This window comes from Pongo pygmaeus, chromosome 12, assembly GCF_028885625.2.
Source record: "Pongo pygmaeus isolate AG05252 chromosome 12, NHGRI_mPonPyg2-v2.0_pri, whole genome shotgun sequence".
Lineage (NCBI taxonomy): Eukaryota > Metazoa > Chordata > Mammalia > Primates > Hominidae > Pongo > Pongo pygmaeus.
The window spans coordinates 63,630,744-63,655,168 of record NC_072385.2 but is presented as its reverse complement, the minus strand read 5'-3'; the positions used below and the strand labels follow the sequence as shown (position 1 = coordinate 63,655,168).

General features: G+C 39.8%; 1 protein-coding gene across 2 annotated transcripts in view; it reads left to right on the top strand.

The window, feature by feature from the left end:
- GMCL1 (germ cell-less 1, spermatogenesis associated) overlaps positions 1–13,196 on the top strand; it is a 52,097-nt gene extending 38,901 nt beyond the window's left edge. For both annotated transcript variants that reach the window (XM_054476747.2, XM_063648622.1), the window contains 3 exons: positions 1,908–2,053; positions 3,938–4,025; positions 11,406–13,196. In XM_054476747.2, coding sequence (XP_054332722.1) covers positions 1,908–2,053; positions 3,938–4,025; positions 11,406–11,501 — 330 coding nt within the window. In that variant the 3' untranslated portion in view covers positions 11,502–13,196. The remainder of the gene's footprint in view (positions 1–1,907; positions 2,054–3,937; positions 4,026–11,405) is intronic.
- The last annotated feature ends 11,229 nt before the right edge of the window (positions 13,197–24,425 follow it).

Genomic DNA, 24,425 nt, shown 5'->3' with positions numbered 1-24,425 from the left:
TAGTGCTGCATCATGATCTGTCTGCATTTTCCTAGTGAATTGATCCTCCCATTAGCTGAGGTAACTCATACCTTCTCTCCTTAAAAGGGCAATGCTCCCACCCTTATTCTTATCTGATGGCCTTGCTGCCTACTGCAATGAAAAGAATCTGTACATCATCTTACCAGTAGTTCTGCCAGTCTACCTGCATCTGTAGCTATGTGCTATGCTTTTCCTCTTATTAGAAAAATGAACTGCCTACTTCTATCTTAGTCCATTCCCTCTCTTTGTACTGGACTCTATCCATGCTCACCTATTCAAAACCTTTGCTCCAGCCAGGCACAGTGGTATGCACCTGCAATTCCAGCTACTTGGGAGGCTTAGGTGGAAAAATTGCTTGAACCCAGGAGTTAGAGTTCAGCCTGGGCAATATAACGAGACCCTGTCTCTTAAAAAAAAAAAAAAAAAAAAGCTTTGCCCTTACGGTTATCACCTCTACTAGGGCAGAAACTGTATGTTATTTACTGCTATGATTCCATTGCTTAGAGGAGTGCCTGGCATATAATACGTGCTCAATAAATATCAGTTAAATACTGAATTGCAATTCAGGGTGTCAGCCAAACACTTGAAGCCCTAACTACTTCTCTGTATCACACTACCTTATCTGATACTCTCACATTAACTGTTCGCTGATAGAATAAACAAACTCGTGAACCTCATGATAATATTTAAATAACCCAGTTGTGTGTTATTTGAGTTAGAGTATTTTATTTTATTTTTTTTTTAATTTTTTTTTGTATTTTTAGTAGAGATGGGGTTTCGCCATGTTGGCCAGGCTGTTTTTGAACCTCAGACCTCATGTGATCCACCCGCCTCGGCCTCCCAAAGTGCTGGGATTACAGGCGTGAGCCACCACGCCCAGCCCTTAAGAGTATTTTTAAAGCAAGGTGGATTTTAATGGGCTCTTAATTACCTTAGTGCTCTAGAGACTCTTAGTGCTCTAAGCTATATACCCACTTAGAGTTGCAGTGAAAAGCCTTATTATTGCTGGGTGCAGTGGCTCACGCCTGTAATCTCAGTGCTTTGGGAGGCTGAGGCAGGCGGATCACAAGGTCAGGAGTTCAAGACCAGCCTGGCCAACATAGTGAAACCCCGTCTCTACTAAAAATACAAAAAAAAAAAAAAGCCAGGCACGGTGGCTTACGCTTGTAGTCCCAGCACTTTGGGAGGCCAAGGCGGGCGGATCACCTGAGGTCAGGAGTTCGAGACAAGCCTGACCAACATGGAGAAACCCCGTCTCTACTAAAAATACAAAATTAGCCGGGCTTGGTGGTGCATGCCTGTAATCCCAGCTACTCAGGAGGCTGAGGCAGGAGAATCGCTTGAACCCAGGAGGTGGAGGTTGTGGTGAGCCGAGATCATGCCATTGCACTCCAACCCGGGCAACTGGAGCAAACCTTTGTCTCAAAAAAAAAAAAAAAATTAGCCGGGCGTGGTGGCAGGGACATGTAGTCCCAGCTACTTGGGAGGCTGAGGCAGGAGAATCACGAACCTGGGAGGTGGAGGTTGCAGTGAGCCAAGATCATGGCACTGCACTCCAGCCTGAGTGACAGAATGAGACTCTGTCTCAAAAAAAAAAAAAAAAAAAAAAGCCTTGTTATTTATGGTAGTATTGCAGTATGGAGAGATAAGGAAACTGATCATGAAGAGGAAAGTAGCTTAGAGAATTATGATCATAAGGGCAGCTTTTCTGGCTTAGATAAATAGTTTTGGGTGGTAAGCCTTAAGAAAAAGTCACTGACAGAAAGTCGACCACCCAAGAGGGAAATACTTGGAATGAGTTAGAGACAAAAAGACATTTTGAATTTTTTATTTTTGACTTGCTAATATGATAAACTGAAATAAGTCTTCTCTCTTGTATTTTTTAGTACTGCTGGCGTTGGACGGGTTTTAACTTCGGCTTCGACCTACTTGTAACTTACACCAATCGGTACATCATTTTCAAACGCAATACACTGAATCAGCCATGTAGCGGATCTGTCAGTTTACAGCCTCGAAGGAGCATAGCATTTAGGTAGGATGAGATTTCCCCACCCCACTCCTCCTCACTCCGAAGAAAATATAAGAAATGAAACCTTGATAATTTACACCAACATTAGTAGAACTTCGGTAAGCTATAGTATAAGTGGAAGTGGTAGGAAATGACGAGGCTCCATTCCTGTGAAATGTATTGTTAGTAATCAGAATCATAAGATCTAGTATGTCAGGGAGAATGAATAGGCTGGAATATATACCAGCAGGGAATATCAGCCTTGAAGTCGTTGCCTTGTTGCTATTCCTAGCAAATAAAAGGTCCAGACTGTTGAAATATGTAGCAAGGTATGTGTCCAGGAAAACACATATTATCCTTAACTTTTTAAAGGATTTAATATGTTAAACTTTGCCCAGTAGTTGCTGGCAATCTTTTTGTGAGAGGATACCAGAAGCTGACAAATTGGACAATATCTTAATGAACATATGATTTAAAAGTCATATATTTATACTTACCTTACACCAAATACAAAAATTATCTTAAAATGGATCAAAGTTCTAAGCATAAGAACTACAACTATGAAACTCTTGGAAGAAAACATAGGGGAAAAGCTTCATAACAATTGATTTGGCAGTGATTTCTTCCATAAGACACCCAAGCACAGGCAACAAAAGAAGCAATAGATAAAATTGGACTTCATCAGAATCACAAACTTGTGTATCAGAGGACAGTGTCAAGACAGTGAAAAGGCAACCCATGGAATGAGAGCAGATAATTTGTAACCATACATTTGATAAGACATTAATACCCACAGTATATAGAAAACTGCTACAACTCTATAATTTAAAAAGAAAACTCAACTCAACTCAAAAATGGGCCAAAGACTTGCATAAATATTTCTCCAAAGAAGATATATAAATGCCTAATAAACACATGAAAAGATGTTCAACATTACTAATTAGGGAAATCAAACCAAAATCACAATGAGCTATCACTTCACACCTATTAGGATAGCAATTAGTAAAAACAGAATAGAAAAAAAACAAAAGTAGCAGGTGTTGGCAAGGATGTGGAGTATTTAGAACCCTTGTGCACTGCTCGTGGCCATGTAAAATGGCACAGCCACTATGGAGCATGGTATAACACTTCCTCAAAAAAATTAAACAGAATTACCATATGATCCAGCAATTTCTCTTCTATAGACCAGCAGAATTGAAAATAGGGACTTAAACAGATATTTTTGTATACTTATGTTCATAACAGCATTATTCACAATAGCCAAAAGGTGGAAGCAACCCACATGTTCACTGACAGATGCTAGAGAAACAAAATGTGGTATATACATAAAATAGAACATTATTTAGCCTTGAAAAGGAAGGAAATTCTGATACATGCTAAACATGGATGAACCTGGAGGACATGCCAAGTGGAATAAGCCACTCACAAAAGCACAAATATTGTAAGATTCCACTCATATGAAGTACCTAGAGTAGACAAATTCATAGGTACAGAGGATACACTGGTGGTTGCCAGGGCCTGAGGGAAGGGAAAGTGGGGAGTTAGTGTTTAATGGGTAAGGAGCTTCAGTGAGGGAAAATTAAAATGTTCTAGAGATGGGTGCAGAACAGTGTGGAAATATATTTAATGCCACAGAACTATATACTTTAAAATGGTTAAAATGATAAATGTTACGTATATTTTACCACAATAAAAACATTTATAAATTATTTCTCTTGGCCAGATATGTATAATAGCACAGGCTTGTCACTGAATGCAGTCAGATTACAGTTTGAAAAGACTTCCTAAAAGTCTTTTAGCAAAAAAAAAAAAACAGAGGAAAAAGTAAATACGAAAGTGAGGAAGAGCTTGTTTAATCTGTGGTTTAAAAATCTTGTGTTTATTTTTTATTATTTTTTTTAATCCTAGATTACGTTTGGCTTCTTTTGATAGTAGTGGAAAACTAATATGTAGTAGAACAACTGGCTATCAAATACTTACACTTGAAAAGGATCAGGTATGTTCGATTATCTTCTGGTATGTCATCATAATATTTGTCTTTTGAATCCTCTTTTGAAAATTCTTAAGTAGAATTAACATTAAAGTGATGGCATTTTGGCCTAAAAGTTGGTTTAAAAGTCTTTTGAAGGTAAAGATGAAAGTACCACATTCACTTATGCATAATTGACCCCATCCCAATGGAAGCATAATTAGGAGAAAAAAAGAAAACACTGTTTGAGGGGCAGGGAAACACTGATTATAAGGAAATAATCATTTATCCTGAATATCAGCAGCACTAAAATTCATTCCTAAAATTTTAGGAATCTTAAGTGCTTTATCCATTGTGTACATAGTGCATTTATTTATACATTCACAGCAGGCATCTTAAAGACAATCCTGTGTGTCTCTGTAGCTCCGAATATCATAAGAGCATTATTCTCTAGCCCATTAGGTTCATAAGATGGCAAACTCTGCAATGTTCCCAGATTATCTCCAAAGCCATTTATTTATTCATACATCACTCACATGGAGAAGTTTCAAAGTGTCATGATGAGAAAGTAGACCATTTTTAAAAGTAAAATTGAAAGCTGTTAAAATATTGAGGAAGTTTATTTCTATTAAAAGTAATCATCATTCCAAAGGGCATAATGTTTTATTAAAGGATTCAAAGCCTGTTACAGTTTACATAAATTATGAGAAGTTAGTAGTTTTCCTCAGACTGAAGAGACTATCGTAGAACATCCTTAGCATTGCAGGTAACCCTGGAAGTGATCATTGTAACCTCACATGCCCTATATGAGAACTTCTTTTAACAGCATTCTTACAGAGGGTCATCCACCCATTGTTGAAACTCTAACTGACCCCCATCTTACATGAAAGGTAATATGTAGGAATGTCCATTTCAAGGCAGGTATATAATGAGAAAGTCCAAATCTGCCTCCATCAGAATTCTCTGTTGGTCCTTCTTGTAACCTTTGCAGCTGAATAGACAATGACTATCTTTATCTTCTACCTGAAACTTCATGAAAAATACCGTCATGGCTCAAACCCAGCCAGAGACCTAAAAAAGCACCAGGCCAAGATAATAGTTGTATTCCAATGTTCCTTCAGCAAACATTTGTGTCCCCACCATGTGCTTAGTTCTCAGCTAGAAGTAGAAGAAATAAAGACAGGCTTGTGTTAATATAGCCTAGTGTAAGTAGCATGATAGAATTAGCTCAGAGTGTGCAACCTTGAGGGAGAAGACTCTAACCTGTAACTGAGCAGTTGCCGTGGTTGGGGGTGGTTATTGGAGGAGGAGGAGAAAGAAAGACAGCTCAGGGAAAACATCCTCTCCTGGAAAAGTGTTAAAGTGAATGCATACCTGAACCAAGCCTCAAATGGTGAGTAAGATGGAAGCAAGGGAATACACGGGTCATTCAAGGAACTGAAAGATGGTTGGAAGAGTTCAGTATAACTAGAGCCAGGGGATGAGGGCTGTGGATGGAGTTTGGGAGATTTACTTTGGGAGTTGTCTCTGTGTTTTATATAGGCTATAGATGTTGTAGAAAAAATAGAAAATATAAGTCAGCTGAAACAACAGTCATACATGTACCACTCAGATACATTGCTGAGTTTCTCCTTCACCTGTATCTTTTTTGCAAAATTGGATCACAGTAGGTTAGCTATTTTGTAACCTTTTTTTTTAATGGTGAAAAACGTATATATTTAGAATTTGCCAGCTGGATTCAACTTAAATGAGCCCAATTTTTTGGCAACATCTAAAAGCAGCATGCTCAGGAGCCAGCTGAACATGGGCTTTCTTCTCTCCATCAGCCCTGATCACGGTGTTGATCTTGGCCACGTTGGTGTCATAGAGCTCCTCCACAGCCTGTTTGATCTATGCTTTTTGACCTCGACATCCACAATGAACACAAGTGTGTTGTTGTCCTCTGTCTTCTTCATCGCCAAGTCAGTGGCCTGGGAGAACTTGTTGGTCGCATAGTGGTCAGGCCTGGGGGAGAGGCAAAATGGGGTCACCTGGCCTGGGCCCAGTAGAAGAAAGGCTTGGTCCTCTTTCAGAGCCCAAGGCCAGGTGAGCCTAGGTGCATCAGACAGTGAGGTAGTAATTGTAACCCGCTTTTTTTTTTTTTTTCACTTTGTTATCCATAGCTTTTTTTGTTAATAAATATATATTCACAGCATCATTTTTATGTGAACGCCATAATATTAGTTGTTTTGGCTATACCATAACTTAGATAATTCCTCTTTATTGGATAAAGTTGTTTCTCATTTTTTTCATTACTATAGGAAATATACATATATCTTTGTCCATTTTTATGATATTTTTAAAGCATAAATTCCAAGAAGTAGAATTCTTGTTGCATGGTGCATACAATTTTCTAATGGCCAAATTGCCCTCCAAAGCTACTGTCCAATTTATACTTCCCCCTGGCAGCAGTACCCAATATTGTGTCTTATTCTTTTTCATCTCTATCCCAGCGTAGTAAATGTGAAAACAAATATTTGTTTTAATTTTCATTTCTTTTTGTTTGTTTGTTTGTTTTGAGACAGAGTCTTGCTCTGTCGCCCAGGCTGGAGTGCACTAATTTTTAGTAGAGACAGGGTTTCACCATGTTAGCCAGGCTGGTCTTGAGCTTCTCGCCTCAAGTAATCCACCTGCCTTGGCCTCCCAAAGTGCTGGGATTACAGGTGTGAGCCACCGTGCCTGGCCCTTAATTTTCAGTTTTCATTTCTTTGGTTACTGTATTGTTGGGTTTTTTTATGCTTATTGAACTTATCATCTCATGTAAACTGACAGCTTATATTGTTCCTGTTTAATTTTTTATTAAAATGTTCATTTTTTTCTTGCTAATTTTTAACAGCTTTTATATATTAAAAATACATTTGTGATACTCTATAGTTTTTACCTTTTTTTTTTTTTCCCGAGACAGGTTGTCACTCTGTCGCTCAGGCTGGAGTGCAGTGGTACAATCTTGGCTCACTGCAGCCACCACCTCCTGGGCCCAACCTTTCCACGCACCTCAGCCTCACAAGTAGCTGAGACTACAGGCTCGCACCACCATGCCCAGCTAACTTTTTTGTGTTTTTTTAATAGAGACGAGGTTTTGCCACGTTGCCTGGGCTTGTCTGGAATTCCTAGGCTCAAGTGATCAACCTGCCTTGGCCTCCCAAAGTGCTGGGATTACAGGCATGAGCCACCATGCCCAAACAGTTTTTATATTTTTGTCATTTGTCTTTTCAACCTTCAAAACAATCTATCTTTTTCTTTTATGATTTCTTTTTTGGTGTGATCCTTAGGCCCCCATCTTACTAGGATTATATAAATAGTCATCTATATATTTTTCTGTTCTTTTTGTGGCTTAATTTTTTACTTTGGAGTATTTGACGATACATCTGAAATGTACTGAATGTATCAATGTATTTGAAATGCCTTATTGTACATGAAATACTTATAAACTTGCTTTCATTTCTGGACTTTTTGTTTTATTGATTTCTTTGTTATGAAGACAAGGCATTGTTTTAATTAGGCTAACTTTAAAATGCATTTTAATATTTAGTTATGCAAAACCACCTTCGTTTTTCTTTTTTTCAAAAATCTCTCAGTTCTTTGTGCATGATTATTCTCCTGTATGGGATGTAGAATCATTTTATCAAGTTTCCTTTCAAAAATTCCTATGGGGATTTTAATTTATATGATTAAATATGTAGAGTAGTTTGTGGACCATTGATGTCTTCCTTTCTGGAATATGATATCTTCTACATTTATTTAGGTCTTCTCTTATGTCTGTCTCTAAAATTTGTAGTTTTTCCCATATTCTTCCTTTATATTTCCTGGAAGTATAACGCTTAGTATTTTACATTTCTTTTTTTTTTTTTTTTTTTTTTTTTTGAAACGGAGTCTTGTTCTGTCGCCAGGCTGGAGTGCAGTGGCGTGATCTCAGCTCACTGCAACTTCCACCTCCCGGGTTCAAGCGATTCCCCTGCCTCAGCCTCCCAAGTAGCTGGGATTATAGGCACATGCCACCACGCCCAGCTTTTTTGTATTTTAGTAGAGACAGGGTTTCACTCTGTTGGCCAAGATGGTCTCGATCTCCTGACCTCGTGATCCGCCCGCTTCAGGCTCTCAAAGTGCTGGGGTTACAGGTGTGAGCCACCGCACCCAGCCAGTATTTTACATTTCAATTGCTAATATGAAATGAATCATTTGTTCTAATAGTTTTTGATAATGTAAGAAAGTTAGTGATTTTTGTATATTTATTTTGTAACTGTCCATCTTATAAGACCATGCTAAATGGATTTTCACTATAGAAGGTTCCCTCAGACAGCAATGTGTAGGAAGGATTAAAGATATGATAATGGCAATAAAATAATTTATGATTATATAGCTATAATTCAGATTAAAAGTGATGAGAACCTTAAAGAATGTAGCAATGAAGATGAAAATATTGATGGGTTCTGGAAATAAAGTGGTGCATTGAGAATTTGATTCTTAATTGTGTGTGTGCATGAGGAAATGTCAGATTGTTTTCTGATTTGGGCAATTTAATTTACAGTAGTGGTTTTACCTGAGATTTGAATTATAGGAAGGAAAATGAACATGACAGTGTTGGTGATGGTGAAGAGATGATGAATTCTGTTTAGGGCATGTTTAATTTGAGAGCATCAAGGTGAAAACTTGATAGGCTGGTGAATAAATGGATTTGGAGTTTACAAGTAATGCCTGAACTAGAAATAATAATTGGATGAGATAATGTACAGGAAATGTGTAGAGAATATGACAGGATAGAACCCTAGGGACCACTGGTATTTAAGAGATGGACAAAAAAGGTAACCTTGTGAGACATTCAAAAGCTGGGATGGGGAATCAAAGCCAAATTGCAGGCTTGGCATGGTAGCTCATGCCTGTAACCCCAGCACTTTGGGAGACCAAGGCAAGAGGATTGCTTAAGACCAGGAGTTCAAGACCAGCCCTGGCAACATAGCAAAACCCTGTCTATACAAAAAATTAAAAAATTAGCCAGGCATGGTGGCATGTGTCTGTGGTACCACCTACTCGGAAGCTGAGGCAGGAGGATCACTTGAGCCTGGGAGGCTGAGGCTGCAATGAGCCGTGATCGTGCCACCGCACTCCAGCCTGGGTGACAGAGTCAGACCCTGTCTCAAAACAAAAACAGACAAACAAAAAACACTACCAACAACAACAAATACCCAGAAATTTATTTTTTTAAGCCAAATTGTAAGAGCGAACGTGGAGGTGGCCCAGAAAGAAAGGAAGGGATAGATAGTAGCCAATAGTTGAGGGTTTGAATTTGAGTTACTTTATAACTGAGTGAAGATTTTCAGTAGTGAGTTGTATTTATGGATCTTGGAATTTAGACATATAAGATAGAATGTGGGGGAAGTAATAGAGGAATAGTATAGAATAAGTTGCAAAAACCTCAAAGAAGCAGGGATCTGTATGTAGAGATGAACAGCTAATTGTCTGGAAGTAGAAATGGGGACCTAGGAAGATGCTGCTGCTCTGCTGCTGCGATATGTGGGCTCCACAGCTTCCATCCACAGTGGAATAAGGAAAATAGAACTTTGCTATAAAGGTACTTCGATGCAAATGTAGATGCAGATTGAACCTTTAGGTGAAACAACAGATTTGATGAAGCTCGGAGCGACCTATCCTGTTTGGGAATGGAGAGTGGAGATTAATACAATTTAATATTCAAAAATTGTTGTGTCCATTCAGCCAAGTGATATCCACATGGCTTCCTTCTTTCTCCAGAGTTGGCCCTTCAACCTACCCTTCCCTGCCTCAATCTTAACTATATTCAAATACTAGAAGTCTAATCTTCCTCAGAGCCTTTTAGTTATGGAACAGAATCTTGATTTTTATCATCAGATATAATATGAATAAATAAATGCTTTTTATCATCAAAGCATTTGATATAATGCTTTTTATCATCAAAGCATTTGTCCTCAACAAATTTGGTAAATGTGCCTTCACCCAGATTATTGATATAAATTTTGACTAGGTCAGGATGTCTCAAGCATCTGAAGACCAACCATGCTTTGGCATCATTCCTCTCTGGTGACACTTGTTAGCACAGTCTAGGTGATGGCCTCCCCTGATTTTGTTCACTGATGTCTTTTTATAATACCACTTTCCCTTGTATAGAGAGAGATTGTGTGTTTGTGTGTGTGTGTGTGTGTGAGACATTTGTACTCTCTACCTTCTTTATTCAAATTTATCTTCTTGTTGCCTCAACACAGAAGCTGTGTTCAGCGAGTCTGCTTCAGTCACAAAGATATTCTAGTTTTACTTCCTCTTCATGCAGGAATACATGCCTCAGTAAAAAATTAAAACTTTGGATTTAAACAGTGTTTAATATTATCTTATCCAAAATAAATAAAATAAAGTGTAACTAATGCATACTATTGCAGAGAGCGTATCCCAGGCATTTAAAACATAGGAATTCTCATTTTAGTGTTTCTTCTTTTACTCTGAGGATTGATTCTATTTACCAAATGCTTCTAGTAAAGGATATATGAGGTTCCAAACAGAGATCTGTAGCATCAGGGATGTTATATTTGTGTAGTGTCAGCTCCTGTCTCTGGGAGTTCTGAGCATTCTTGTGTGTGTTGATGTAACTGAACCTGAAATTGCTTTTCCATGATAATGTATTTTATGTTTCAGGAGACAAATTACACGTTTGTCATAGGGACAGTGGGAAATCTTAAACAATGGTAGGAACCCTGCTTTTTGGTGATGATAATGACTCCCGACCTTCATCCGGGTGATTTGCTGTACCCAACGGCCATCAGTAATTGAAGCCAAGTAGCCGGGCACAGTGGCACCTGCCTGTAGTCCCAGCTACTCAGGAGGCTGAGGTGGGAGGATGAGGCAGGAAGATCTCTTGAGCCCAGGAGTTCAAGGCCAGCTTGGGAAATACAGAAAGACCCTATCTCATTTTTAAAAATAATTAATTAATTTTGTAAAAGGAAATAAAATTTTTAAAAAATTGAAGCCAAGTGAGAAGTTTATGTATTTCTAGACATTGTATCTGTTGACAAAATATGTATTTGATAGAAATTTTTGCAATAATGAAAATAACTACCATTATTGAGTACTTAATAGATAGCTGGCTTTGCGAAACCCCCCGTGCATTATCTCTCGTAATCCTCCTGTAAGTCAGGTACTCTTATTGTCCCCATCTTACAGTGAGGAAGCTGCATTTGACAAGGTCACACAGCTGATGGGTGGGAGTTTGGAGAGTGGAGTTATGGATCTCAGACTCAGGACACTATCTCCTCTGGTTCACTCAGTTCAACAGTTTGGTTTTTTGTTTTTATTTTTAAGATATTGCTATCTAATTGTCATTAAATCTACAAATCTGTCTTATAGGAACAAGTGGTGATGAACTTGGACAGCAGGCTTCTGATCTTCCCTTTATATATCTGCTGTAACTTCTTGTATATATCACCAGAAAAAAAGAATTGAAAATAATCGTCACCCAGAAAATCCAGAAAGCTGAAGATCTCATCAGTTGGAAACAGTAGCACTTTGAAAACTTTTTAGGCCAGCTTTAATTTAATGGCCCTACTGATATTCACATCTAAGGTGACTAACAATGACAAAGGCCTTACGAACTGTACAGACAATACAGAAGATTATTCTTATCCTCATTGCATTTCTATGCATATGCGAAAGAACATTTTAAAGCCAAGAAAATATCTGTCAAACCATTTCTGTTAGAATGATGTCAACTCATGCTTTTAATTTAGCATCAATAGAAAATTGCTGTAGGTAAATCTCACATTTATCTGCAACAAAATATAGATTTAATTTTTAGCTTAAACTTTGTTTCTGCCTTATGTTAGTGGACCTCAGTTATCCATCTGTAAATTTCTTTTTATTTGGCTAAAATAATCTAAAAGAATAATTTGGATGGCCAATTAGAAATGCTCTTTTCAGTTGGTGCATTTAAAGCTTTCCTTTAACATTTTCACCTGCTCATTATGAGTCCTCCTTTTAGTCTAATATCTTTCCAGTTCATACTTGTTTTTAATCATTAAATATTTTCTTCCTGGTTTTGGAGACTAAGCTGATAAACTTTTTTTAAAACTTAAGCATTGTTATTGCTATTTTTTTTAATTTGACTTCCTAGGAGTTTAAGAACAGTGAAAGTTAGCTTCGCACCTTCAAATGATCTTGAATGAGGGAAAAATCAGTTTGATTCCAAGGATATTTCTTGCCTTATATGGTCTTTTCTTTGACAGTCTGTACACCTTTATTATTAGGTTTTGAATTATTTATGTACCAGATATTATAGTTTTAAACATTTTAATATTCTCTGATCTTTAGAATTATTTATGTTCAAATTTTAGTTGGGAACTTTGTTTCCTGCTTAAGCTCAGGACTTTTTACCCTCTGAATTGAGTGCCTTTGAGTTACACATGCTAATAGAAATTTCATAGTAAATGTAAATAAGGTCAGAGGATCTAATATGGAACCTGATGATGAAGCATTAATGTAAAAATGGAACTTATTTTTGTCAAAAATGAGATGTACACTTGTCATGATTTATGTATGTTGACCTTTTGTGTTTATTACTGTTTTGAAAATAGCCATGTTCATTTTCTTTCCAGTTAGAGTAAGTACTTCTGTGGTTAATGTATATTTTTATTACGGTTTTTAAAATGGGAATCATTTTTATGTATCTGTGCAAATAATAAATGCCCATTTGGAAAAAGAGTAAGTAAGCTCTTACATAAAATGGACCAAAAAACCCCCCTTAATTGAAACCAAAATTTTTTCTTTTTAGTTAGGTTTTTTCCCAACTCCTTTTAACTTTTGGAATTTATTAATAATTTTTTTCTTTCTTAATGATATGCCCATAGGTTCATAAATTGCTTTTGTTCTTTTAAAATTCATCCATTTGATTTAACTTAAAGGAACCTTTTAAATGCCTCACCCTTGACCCTCAGAGCTGGAATTTAAATGTTTCTAATACAGTGATTTGACTGTTATCAAGAGGTTACATTTCAGCTGGGCGTCAGCCAGGTGTGGTGGCTCACACCTGTAAGCCCAGCACTTTGGGAGGCCGAGGCAGGCAGATCATTTGAGGTCAGGAGTTTAAGACCAGCCATGACCAACATGGTGAAACCCCATCTCTATTAAGTACACAAAATAAAAGTTAGCCGGGCATGGTGGCACAAGCCTGTAATCTCAGCTACTCAGGAGGCTGAGGCAGGAGAATCACTTGAACCCAGGAGGCAGAGGTTGCAGTTAGCGGAGATTGCGCCATTGCACTCCAACCTGGGTGACAGAGTGAGACTCCGTCTAAAAAAAAAAAAAAAAAAAAGATTACTTTACTTATTTTTATATTTGACTATATTAGGTCTCTTTCACGGGAAGCTGTTGTTTTCTTTGCGTCTCATTCCTGTATAAGACTTTCCTTACCCTTTATGTATTGAAAAATATATAAATGCCAAACTTAAATTATTTGGATAATTAAGTTTTTGCAAATCTTGGAAGTAAAGATAATGTTTTGAGCATATTAATGAATAAAGTTAACTGTTTCATTTCACTTACATAAGTTAACTGGCCAAATTGGAATTATATGTGGTTTCATCCATTGGTTCTGTCCTGGCCAAGTTGCTTATGTCATCCATAGACAGGATAATTCTTTCTTCAATCACAAGTAGGTTAATGTTCTTATTTGAGAAGTTGATAATTGTCAGCTAGTAATTCACACTGGTAGTAAAGATGTGCTTTTGTTTTCTTACCAAATATTTTTATGTGTTTGCAGAGTTCTTTTCAATAGAAATATTTTCAATAAGTGTTAATAGTGTAAGCTAAAGTATTGTATAAACTATGGTTTGTGAAAGCTTTGTGTTTTGTCAGCTTTTGTCTTACAGCCTCTACTATTTTTTTATGCTAGAGCTAGAAAACAATATTTATATTTTAAGAATGATTTGTGTTTGTCTATTCGTAAGGAAGAGGTCTTTAAGAGAATATGTCCTAGAGTTTCACAGTAAGTTATTAAGAAGGGATATGAATACCTTTCCTTTAAAAAAATGGTTTGGCATGGAAACTTAGCAAGATAGGCAAAACTGTGTGGAGAACAGTGGTAGTCACTGTTTTGTTTTGTTTTGTTTTTAAGGCGGAGTCTCGCTGTGTTGCCAGGCTGGAGTGCAGTGGCGCGATCTCGGCTCACTGCAACCTCCGCCTCCTGGGTTCAAGCGATTCTTCTGCCTCAGCCTCCTGAGTAGCTGGGACTACAGGCACACACCACCACGCCCAGCTTATTTTTGTATTTTTAGTAGAGACGGGGTTTCACCATGTTGGCCAGGAAGGTCTCGATCTCTTGACCACCATGTTGGCCAGGAAGGTCTCGATCTCTTGACCTCGTGATCCGCCCGCCTTGGCCCCCCAAAGTACTGGGATCACAGGCATGAGCCACCACCCGGCCTGTTTTGTTTTGTTTTGTTTTTTTATGAAGTGTTTCACAGCTAACATTTTATCTAATTTCAAGTCTTTCAATAGGATTACCATCATATGTGAGCAATTTTCAACATCAAATGCAAAAATAGGGTTACTGGGGGCTGGGCACAGTGTGGCTCACACCTGTAATCCCAGCACTTTGGGAGGCCGAGGTGGGCAGATCACCTGCGGTCAGGAGTTCAAGACCAGCCTGACTAACATGGTGAAACCTTGTCTCTACTAAAAATACAAAAATTAGCTGGGCGTAGTGACGGGCACCTGTAATCCCAGCTACTCAGGAGGCTCAAGCAGGAGAATCGCTTGAATCTGGGAGGCAGAGGTTGCAGTGAGCCGAAATCATACCATTGCACTCCAGCCTGGGTGACAGAGTAAGACTCCATCTCAAAAAATACATTTAAAAAATAGGGTTACTGAAGATCACTGTGGCCACTTAAGTGTAAGTTAATTAAAATTTAAAAAAATTTAAAATGTACTCCCTCAGTCACACTAGCCACACTGTAAGTGCTCAGTAACTCATGTACCCGGTGGCTACCATATTGGACAGTACAGCTATAGAATATTTCTGTTGCAGAAAGTTCTGATAGCTGATGTAGAATATTGGACTGGTAATGGTTAAACTGTTTAAGATGAACCTGTGTAAAGAATAGAAAATAATAGAGCCAGGGGTAAAAATGATAAGCATAGATGACTTGTCAATCTCCTGAAATATGTTCAACCAATATGGACGCAATCATGTTACTGGATTAAAATAATTCTAAAAAAAGGGCATGACACAAACTCTCCTCAACCAGAGAGTTTTAATTCTTCCCAAGGTCTAAGGTACATGGGTACAAAGAGCAAAAATCCTCAAAGGGCATCAATCATTATTTACTAGTGGTCAGACTGTATCTAATCATGGAGCAGAATTATTCAACAGCGTGCATTCATTTGTAAAGTATAAAAGGCTGGGCATGGTGGCTCATGCCTGTAATCTCAGCACTTTGGGGGGCCAAGGCAGGAGGATCTCTTCAGGCCAGGAGTTCTGAGACCAGGTTGGGCAGCATAGCAAGACCCCATCTCAACAAAAAATTTTTTTTAAAAAATAGCTGAAGCCGGACGCAGTGGCTCACGCCTGTAACCCCAGCACTTTGGGAGGCTGAGGACGGTGGATCACCTGAGGTCAGGAGTTTGAGACCAGCCTGGCCAACATGGTGAAACCCTGTCTCTACTAAAAATACAAAAATTAGCCAGGCGTGGTGGCACGTGCCTGTCGTCCCAGCTGCTCGGGAGGCTGAGGCAGGAGAATCTCTTGAACCGGAGAGGCAGAGTTTGCAGTGAGCCAAGGTCACGCCACCGCACTCCAGCTTGGGTGACAGAGTGAGACTCCATCTCAAAAAAGTAAATACATAAATATAAAAATAATAAAAATTAGCTGGGTATAGTCCTAGCTATTCAGTAGGCTGAGGCGGAGGACTGCTTGGGCCAAGAGTTCAAGGCTGCAGTGAACTATGATTGTACCTGCTATACTCCAGCATGGGCAACAGAGTAAGACCTTGTCTCTTAAACTAGAATACATTTGTAATGGCTGGTAATTTTATATGAACTAGGACTGGCAAAGGTTAAAAAAAAAAATCTAACTTCCTGGCTCAAAATAAAATTTCCTGGGTCAACAAAGACTTTGCTGTCAATCCCGTAGGTTAGATGTGCATTCCCTTTAACTAACATTTAAAATTGACCACTTTGCTCTCCTTAAAAAGGAATCTTCTCTTAAACTTCTCTGACATCACACTATTTCTCTGGCCACTCCTTGGTCTCATTTTGTTTTCTTCCTCTGGCTGTCTCCAGGCTCTTTTCTCTCCTGAGCCTGCACCAGGTGATTTCATGTACTCTCATGGCTTCAAATGACCATCTGTATTTTGGTAATTCCTTTTCCTGTAGTTCCAGGCTAGATCTCTCTTCCAAGTTCCAGATACACATCTAGCTGACATCTCTTGAGTGTTCAAAATAGCATCTCAAGTTAGCGTGTCCAGATCTGCATGCATCTGCTTTCCCCAGAATTTGTCTTGTATGCCTCATGTCAGCAAATCACACTACTCAATTGTGCAAGCCAGAAACCTAGATGTCATTCTCGAATCTTCCAACTCCCTCATGCTCTGCATCACAAAGTTCTTTTGGTTTTACCAACTGTATCTCAAATGCAGCCACTTCTCACCTTGCCCACTGCCACCATTCTAGTAGACCATGATAATTTCCAACCTAGATTCTTGCACCAACCTCCTGTGTTTCCCCTTCTAATTGAGTCTCCACATTACCCATTATCTGCATAAACTCAAATCTCTATCTATTCTCCTATCCTTAAAATTCTTTGAAGATTCCCCATTTGCCCTCAGGATAACTCTACAATAGCTAACAAGTCTGCTTCAGCCTTGTCTTCACATCTCCGCACTCTGCTCCCAAGGTGACTGTCATACTTTTCTTTAGTTCTGTAAAGAGCCCATCCTGTCCCTCGCTTCTCGCCCTTGCACGTGCAGTCTCCTCAGCCTGGACAATCTCTTCCACCTTTCCCCACCACAGATGTCACCCTATTTCACCTGGCTAGTTTCTGCTCATACTTTAGGTCTTGTTTGGACATTATTTTCTCCTGGAAACTTTTCTTCACAACCCTCCCATGGTATGTGCCATCCTAATACTCTGTTCTTTCCCCATTAATGCACTTTCACACTGTTTACTTGTTTGTATCCCCCACTGGACTGCAAGCTACTCACGACTTGTGTCTTTTTCATTGTTTAATCCTCTGATACATGCGGTGTGCCATAAATGTGTGAATAATGACAAACTGTAGTAACATGCCTTTTTATTTTCTGATGTTTTGACATCTGGGTTCTTGCTAAGACTCCTCTTCCTAGGACTAATTCCTAGAGATTGCAAAAGACTCCCATTGGAGCATGCCTTACATGTACACCCCAGCCAAACCAAAGCCTGTATCCCCAACTACCTCCTTTAACACACTCTCTTAAGCCAAGCCAATATTCCCATCCCCTAATCACCCCAGTGCCAGCCTCTCACCTGAGAGCCTGCTGAAATTATGCAAACTAGCCAGTCTTAGAAGCTGCTTAACCTGCCTCACCCATTCCTTCCCATGACAACCACAGTAAAGTCTCACCCATGCTTTCCCCTCATTCCCTTCACCTCCTGGTCAACCCTAGTGCTTCCCTGTGTGGGATGCCATGCCTCCTGCTTCTAGGAAACTGTAATGTTTTACCCAGTTAAAAACATCTTCCTTCGTGACATTCATTTCTGTGTCTCTGTGTCTTACCATATGCTATGGTTTGAGTGTGTCCCTCACAAGTTCATAAAGTGGAAATTGAATTCCCATTTGAACAGTGTTGAGAGGCAGGACGTTGGAGAGGTGATTAGGTCTCAAGGGCTCCACATTCATGAATGAATTAATGCCATTACTGCGGGAGGGGGTTTCTGATGAAAATGATGAGTTTGCCCCCTCCCCCTCTTGCTCTCTGTTGCACGTGCTTCCTTACCACACGATGCCTTCCACCATGGGATGACCCTCACCAGATGCTGGCAGCATGCTCTTAGACTTCCCAGTCTTCAGAACCACGAGCCAAATAAACCCTTCCTTGTAAATTATCCAGTCTGTGGTATTCTCATATAGCAGTAGAAACAGACTAAGACACCATATCTGATTAAAACATTCCAGATTTTTAAAACACACATTTACTAAGGGCTATGTGCTGTTATTCCTCACAATAGTCTAAAGTATTAAACTTTATTATTCCCACTTTAGAGAAGAAAAAACTGAAAGCTTAAAGCCAAGTTGGTAAAGCTGTGGAGCAGTGGAGCTGAAAGCAAACTCAAATCCCAGAGCTGTTTTCCTTTTAAAAAAAAAATTGTATATGTTTAAACTGTACATGATGTTTTGATATACATAGCGAAAAGATTAGGACATGCAGGCAAATTAATATATCCATCACCTACCACTGTTACCTCTTGTTTTGTGTGGTAAAAGCACCTAAAATCTACGCTCTTTGCAAAACTTCAATATGCAAGATTAATAACTGTAGCTTTGTGGCACATTGGATCTCTAGACTTATTGATCCTACATAACTGCAAGTTTGTACCCTTTGACCTACATCTCCCCATTTCCTCCTCCTCTCTGCCCTTGGTAACTACCATTGTACACTATGTATGTGACTTTTTTTGGATTCCATATATAAATGAGATCATGCAGTATTTTTCTGTGTCTGGCTTTTTTCACTTAGCATAATGTCCTCCAGTTTAATTCATGTTTTTGCAAATGGAATATTTCCTCTTTTAAGGCCAAATAATATTCCATTTTATATATAGCACAATTGATCCATTCATTCATCAGTGGACACTTACATTGTTTGCATATATTGACTCTTGTGAATAATGCTGCAATTGATGTGGGAGCCCAGACACCTCTGTGGTGCTGATTTTATTTCCTTTGGGTATATGCCCAACAGAGGGATTCTCTGGGTCATGCTGGTTCAATATGAACGAATTTGAAAATCAATTCGTGTAATTTACCATTTTAACAAACTAAAGAAAAATCACATGATCATATTAATAGATGCAGAAAAAGCATTTGACCAAATATAACACTAAGAGGTTTAGTGAATCTTGGCCTAAACCTTACACATTATACAAAAATCAAAATATCATTTAAATATAAAATGTAAAATTATAAAACCTTTAGAAGATTACGTAGGAGAAAGTCTTTGGACAGTCTTAGTCCATTCAGGCTGCTAGAACAGAATCCCATAGACTGGGTGGCTTTATAAACAACAGAATTGTATTTCTCACAGTTCTGAAGCCTGGGAAGTTCCAGATCAAGGCATCAGCAGGTTCTTCATTTGGTGAGGGCCTACTTCCTGGTTCATAGAACAGAATAGTGCCTTCTTGCTGTGTCCTTACATTGTGGAAGGGGAAAGGGAACTCTCTGGGGTCTCTCTTATAAGGGCACTAATCCCATTCATGAGGGCCCCATCCTCATGACCTATTCACCTCCCAAAGGCCCCACCTCCTAACACTATCACACCAGAGGTTAGGTTTCAACATATGAATTTTGGGGGAAACAAACATTCAACCTACAGCAAGATTCTGGGCCTTGGTGACAGTTCTTAGGCATGACACTAAGAGCACAATCTGTAAAAAAGATAATAAGTGGGCTTACTCAAAATTTAAAACTTTCCTCTGTAAGAGATCCTGTTAAGTGGGCGAAAAGATAAACCACAGATTGGAAGAAAATATTCGTAAATCATATATCTGACAAAGGACTCATATCTAGAGTATATAAAGAACTCTCAAAACTCAACAATTGGCCAGGTATGGTGGCTCACACCTACAATCCCAGCACTTTGGGAGGCTAAGGTGGGAGGATCGCTTGAGTCCAGGAGTTTGAGACCAACCTTGGCAACGTAGGGAGACTCCATCTCTACCAAAAAAAAAAAAAATTTTTTTTAATTAGCTGGGTGTGGTGGCATGCACCTATAATCCCAGCTACCTGGGAGGCTGAGGTAAGAAGATCACTTGAGCTCAGAAGGTTGAGGCTGCAGTAAGCTGTGTTCACACCACGTGGGTGACCCAGTATCAAAAAATAAAAAAAAAACAAAACAAAAACAAAAAAACTCAACAGTTAAAACCAATAATCCAAACAGAAAATGGACAAAAGACATGAAGAGACATTTCACCAAAAAGTATATACGGATGGTAAATAAGAACATGGAAATATATTGAGATAGTCATTAGGGAAACACAAGTTAAGAGCACGATGAGATATCACTATCTACCTATTAGAATACCTAAAAAATAGTGACAACACCAAATGCTAGTGAGGATGTGTAGAAACTGGATTTCTCATACATTGCTGGTAGGCACATAAAATGGCATAACCATTTTGGAAAATAGATTGGCAGTTTCTTCAAAAAAAGAAAAAGAAAACTAAATCGGCCCTTACCATAAAGCACAGCAATCACACTCCGGGGCGTTTATCGGTAGAAAAACCTGTACACAAATAGTCGTAACAGCTTTATCTGTAATAGCTAAAAGCCAAAAACAAGCAAAATGTCCTACAATTGGTGAATGGTTAAACTGTGGTACATTCATACTATAGAATACTACTATACCACAAAAAGGAACAGATTATTGATACAACAACTTGGATGATCTCAAGGGCATTGTAATGAAAAAAGTCTATTTTAAAAGGTCATGTATCAGCCAGGCACGCTGGCCCATGCCTGTAATCACAGCACTTTGGGAAGCTGAAGCAGGTGGATCACTGGAAGCCAGGAGTTTGAGACCAGTTTGGCCGACATGGCTAAACCTTGCCTCTACTAAAAGTACAAAAATTATCTGGGTGTGGTGGCACATGCATGTGAACCCAGCTACTGGGGAGGCTGAGGCAGGAGAATCACTTGAACCTGGGTGACAGAGCAGGACTCTGTCTCAAAAGAAAAAAACGGTTATGTATCACATGATTCCATGTATATAACATTCTCAAAATGGAAAGCTACAGAGGTAGAAAAAAGGTTAGTGGTTGCCGCAGGCCTGGGGTGGTGAAGGAGAGGTGGATGAATGTGACTACAAAGAGAGATCTGCTCACCTTTTCAGTCATCACTTCTTTCGCTGTGTTGAGTTGCCACTGTCTTAGGTATGATTTTTCTGGTTGGGAAATTCCTCAGCTTCTGGTCTGCTGATGGCATCTTCCCTAATGTCCCATGCTGGTATGGATTTTGGGAGCAGGAAAGATGAATGTAATTCTTTGTAATTTGTCTTACCTACTCTCCCCAAAAACAACTTTCAGCAAGTTCACTGATGGCCTCTATAAAGGTAAATCCAGTGGACAGTTTTCAGTTCTTATTTTGAAGCAGAAGTCCCCAGCCTTTTTGGCACCAGGAACCGGTTTTGTGGGAGACAATTTTTCCACAGGATGGGGGCAGGGGATGGTTTTGGGATGAAACTGTCGACCTCAGATCATCAGGTATTAGTTAGATTCTCATAAGGAGCATGCAACCTAGATCCCTCGCATGTGCACTTCACAGAAGGGTTTGCGCTCCTATGAGAATCTAGTGCCTCGCTGATCTGACAGGAGGCAGAGCTCAGGGAGTAATGCTGGCTTGCTGGCTCACCAGCTGTTTACCTCCTGCCATGTGGCCCGGTTCCTAACAGGCCGCAGACACATACTGGTCCATGACCTGGGAATTGGGGACCCCTGTTTTAAAGGATTCCCTGCTGCATTTGACATAGATGATGGTATTAGTTTCCTGAGGCTGATGCAACCAATTACCACAGACCTGATGGCTTCAAATAAGAGAATCTCTTACCATTCTAGAGGCCAGAAGTCCAAAACCAGTTTTACTGGGCCAAACCCAAAGTGTAGTAGGGGTGTGCTCCCTTCAGAGTTTCTAGAGAACAATCTGCCAGCATTCCTTGGCTTGTGGCTGCACCATCCAATCTCTGCCTCTGTGGTTACGTTGCCTCGTTCTCTCATGTATGTATCAAACATCCCTCTGCCTGTCCCTTATAAGGACATTAGTGATGGCATTTAGGGTCTATCTGGATAATCCAGGATAATCTCCCTATCTCAATATTCTTAATCACATCTGTAAACATTTTCCCATAGAAGGGAATAGTCACAGGTTCCAGAGGAAAGAACCAGCTATCTTTGGGTGGCCATTATTCAGCTTGCTACACTGACCATTCTCATTCTTTCTCAAAACTCCACCCCTCTGAATTCTGGCACATTGTTCTGTATTCTTGTTTTGCTACCTGACAATTGCATCTTGGCTTCTTTGGGCCTTTTCTTGTCTGTTTAATCCCACATGGGGGCCATCCTTGGCTCATCTAGCACACTTTTCTCACTGGGACAATTTCATGGACTCCTGTGATTCACCACTCCCCCATCTGTATCTTTTTTTTTTTTTTTTTTTTTTTTTTTTTTTGAGATGGAGTCTCACTCTGTTGCCCAGGCTGGAATGCCATGGCGCAATCTCGGCTCACTGGTGCAAGCTCCGCCTCCCGGTTCATGCCATTCTCCTGCCTCAGCCTCCCGAGTAGCTGGGACTACAGGCTCCTGCCATCACGGCCAGCTAATTTTTGTATTTTCAGTAGAGATGGGGTTTCACCATATTAGTCAGAATGGTCTCGATCTCCTTACCTCGTGATCCGCCCGCCTCGGCCTCCCAAAGTGCTAGGATTACAGGCACGAGCCACCGTGCCCACCCCCCCATCTCTATCTTTAGCCCTGATTGCTTCCCTAATTATCAGACTCAGTCTGTAGCTGGTCAGATGCCTACCAAAAATATATCTACCTGGATGTTCCTCAAGTCCCTCACACTTAATAATCTTCTAAAATGAAATTCATGTTCTCCCTCTCATCAAAAGCAGAAGTGTAACTAGGTCCTCACGCTGTGGAGCAAACGTGTACAAAAGGAATTCCCCTGAATGGATATGGGGGGATCCAGGGGCAGGGAAGGGTCCATACTAATCACTGACAGAGGGGCTCTCACATCAAAAAGAGATCTCCCTTTTACTGCCTTCTCCACTGTCTCCCACGTGGAATCACCATCGTGTCTCAGTTAAGTAGTAAACTGACAAATTGTGACTTTCTTACTTCAGTAGGCATCACTATGAGATATACTTTTTGCTAGGCCCAGTGCAAAATGGAAATGCAGAACCTCTTGTTCAAAGATTAGTAGGAATTTCAAGAGTAGCAAAAGCTGAGTATTAAGCCCTTCTATGCCCAGGACCCTGTGTGACTACACAGGTCACATGCCTATAAAGCTGGCCCTGCCTGGAAGTTGTTTCTTCTCTCTCTTCCCACTGCCTGGATCTAACTAGCCTCCAAGACCTGCCATGCTCTTCCTCAAATGTCTCCTGATTCTGTTCTTTCTCACTCTCTTCTATCATTGCCTTAGTGCAACCCCTCATTCCCTCCACTTGTTCTTTCTGGCTCAGGTCTTTAGATCTGGCATCCAGATAAATCATCTAAAATGCAAATCTGGTCAGGTCACTCCCCAGCCTGAAACGCTCCAGTGGCCTCTCATAACCGTAAGGATAAAGTCCCAGGTACTTAGTAAGGTCTGCCATGGTGAACTCAAAGTGATGATAATATCAAACCTCTTTCAGTGCTTGTGTATGTCATAGTGTGACACATCTCTGTGCCTTTGCTATTGCTGCTACTCCTGTTCTTTACTTGGACAATGTATTCTTTTGAGTCTCACAGCTCAACTAATTGTGTGTGAATGTGTGTGTACATAAACATTTTTATAACAGTGCCTGGCATATAGTTAGCACAGTATGTGTTAGCTGTTATTATTATTCCAGGAAACCCTCTTGGACAAATTAGGCTGAATAGCCTTCTTTCATGTCACCATAGCACACTGTGCATATTTTATCTTACCACATTACAGTGAAGAGGTGTCTTCCTCTGTCTGCCTCCACGGCTAGAGTGCAAGCTCCTTGAGGCAGGGAGCATGTCTTACTCATGTTTTCAATCTAGTGCCAAAGGGGTATAGTGTCCTGTGCATCGCATGCATTCAAAAAATCTTTGTGTATTCAACTGATCCACAGCATACCTTCCAATCATTTTTAGTCCTAGAGGGATTTCTTTTTTTTTTTTTTTTTTTGAGACGGAGTCTCGCTCTGTCACCCAGGCTGGAGTGCAGTGGCGTGATCTCGGCTCACTGCAAGCTCCGCCTCCCAGGTTCACACCATTCTCCTGCCTCAGCCTCCTGAGTAGCTGGGACTATAAGCACCCGCCACCACCTCCAGCTAATTTTTTGTATGTTTAGTAGAGACGGTGTTTCACTGTGGTCTCGATCTCCTGACCTCGTGATCCGCCCGCCTCGGCCTCCCAAAGTGCTGGGATTACAAGCGTGAGCCACCGCTCCCAGCGGGGGG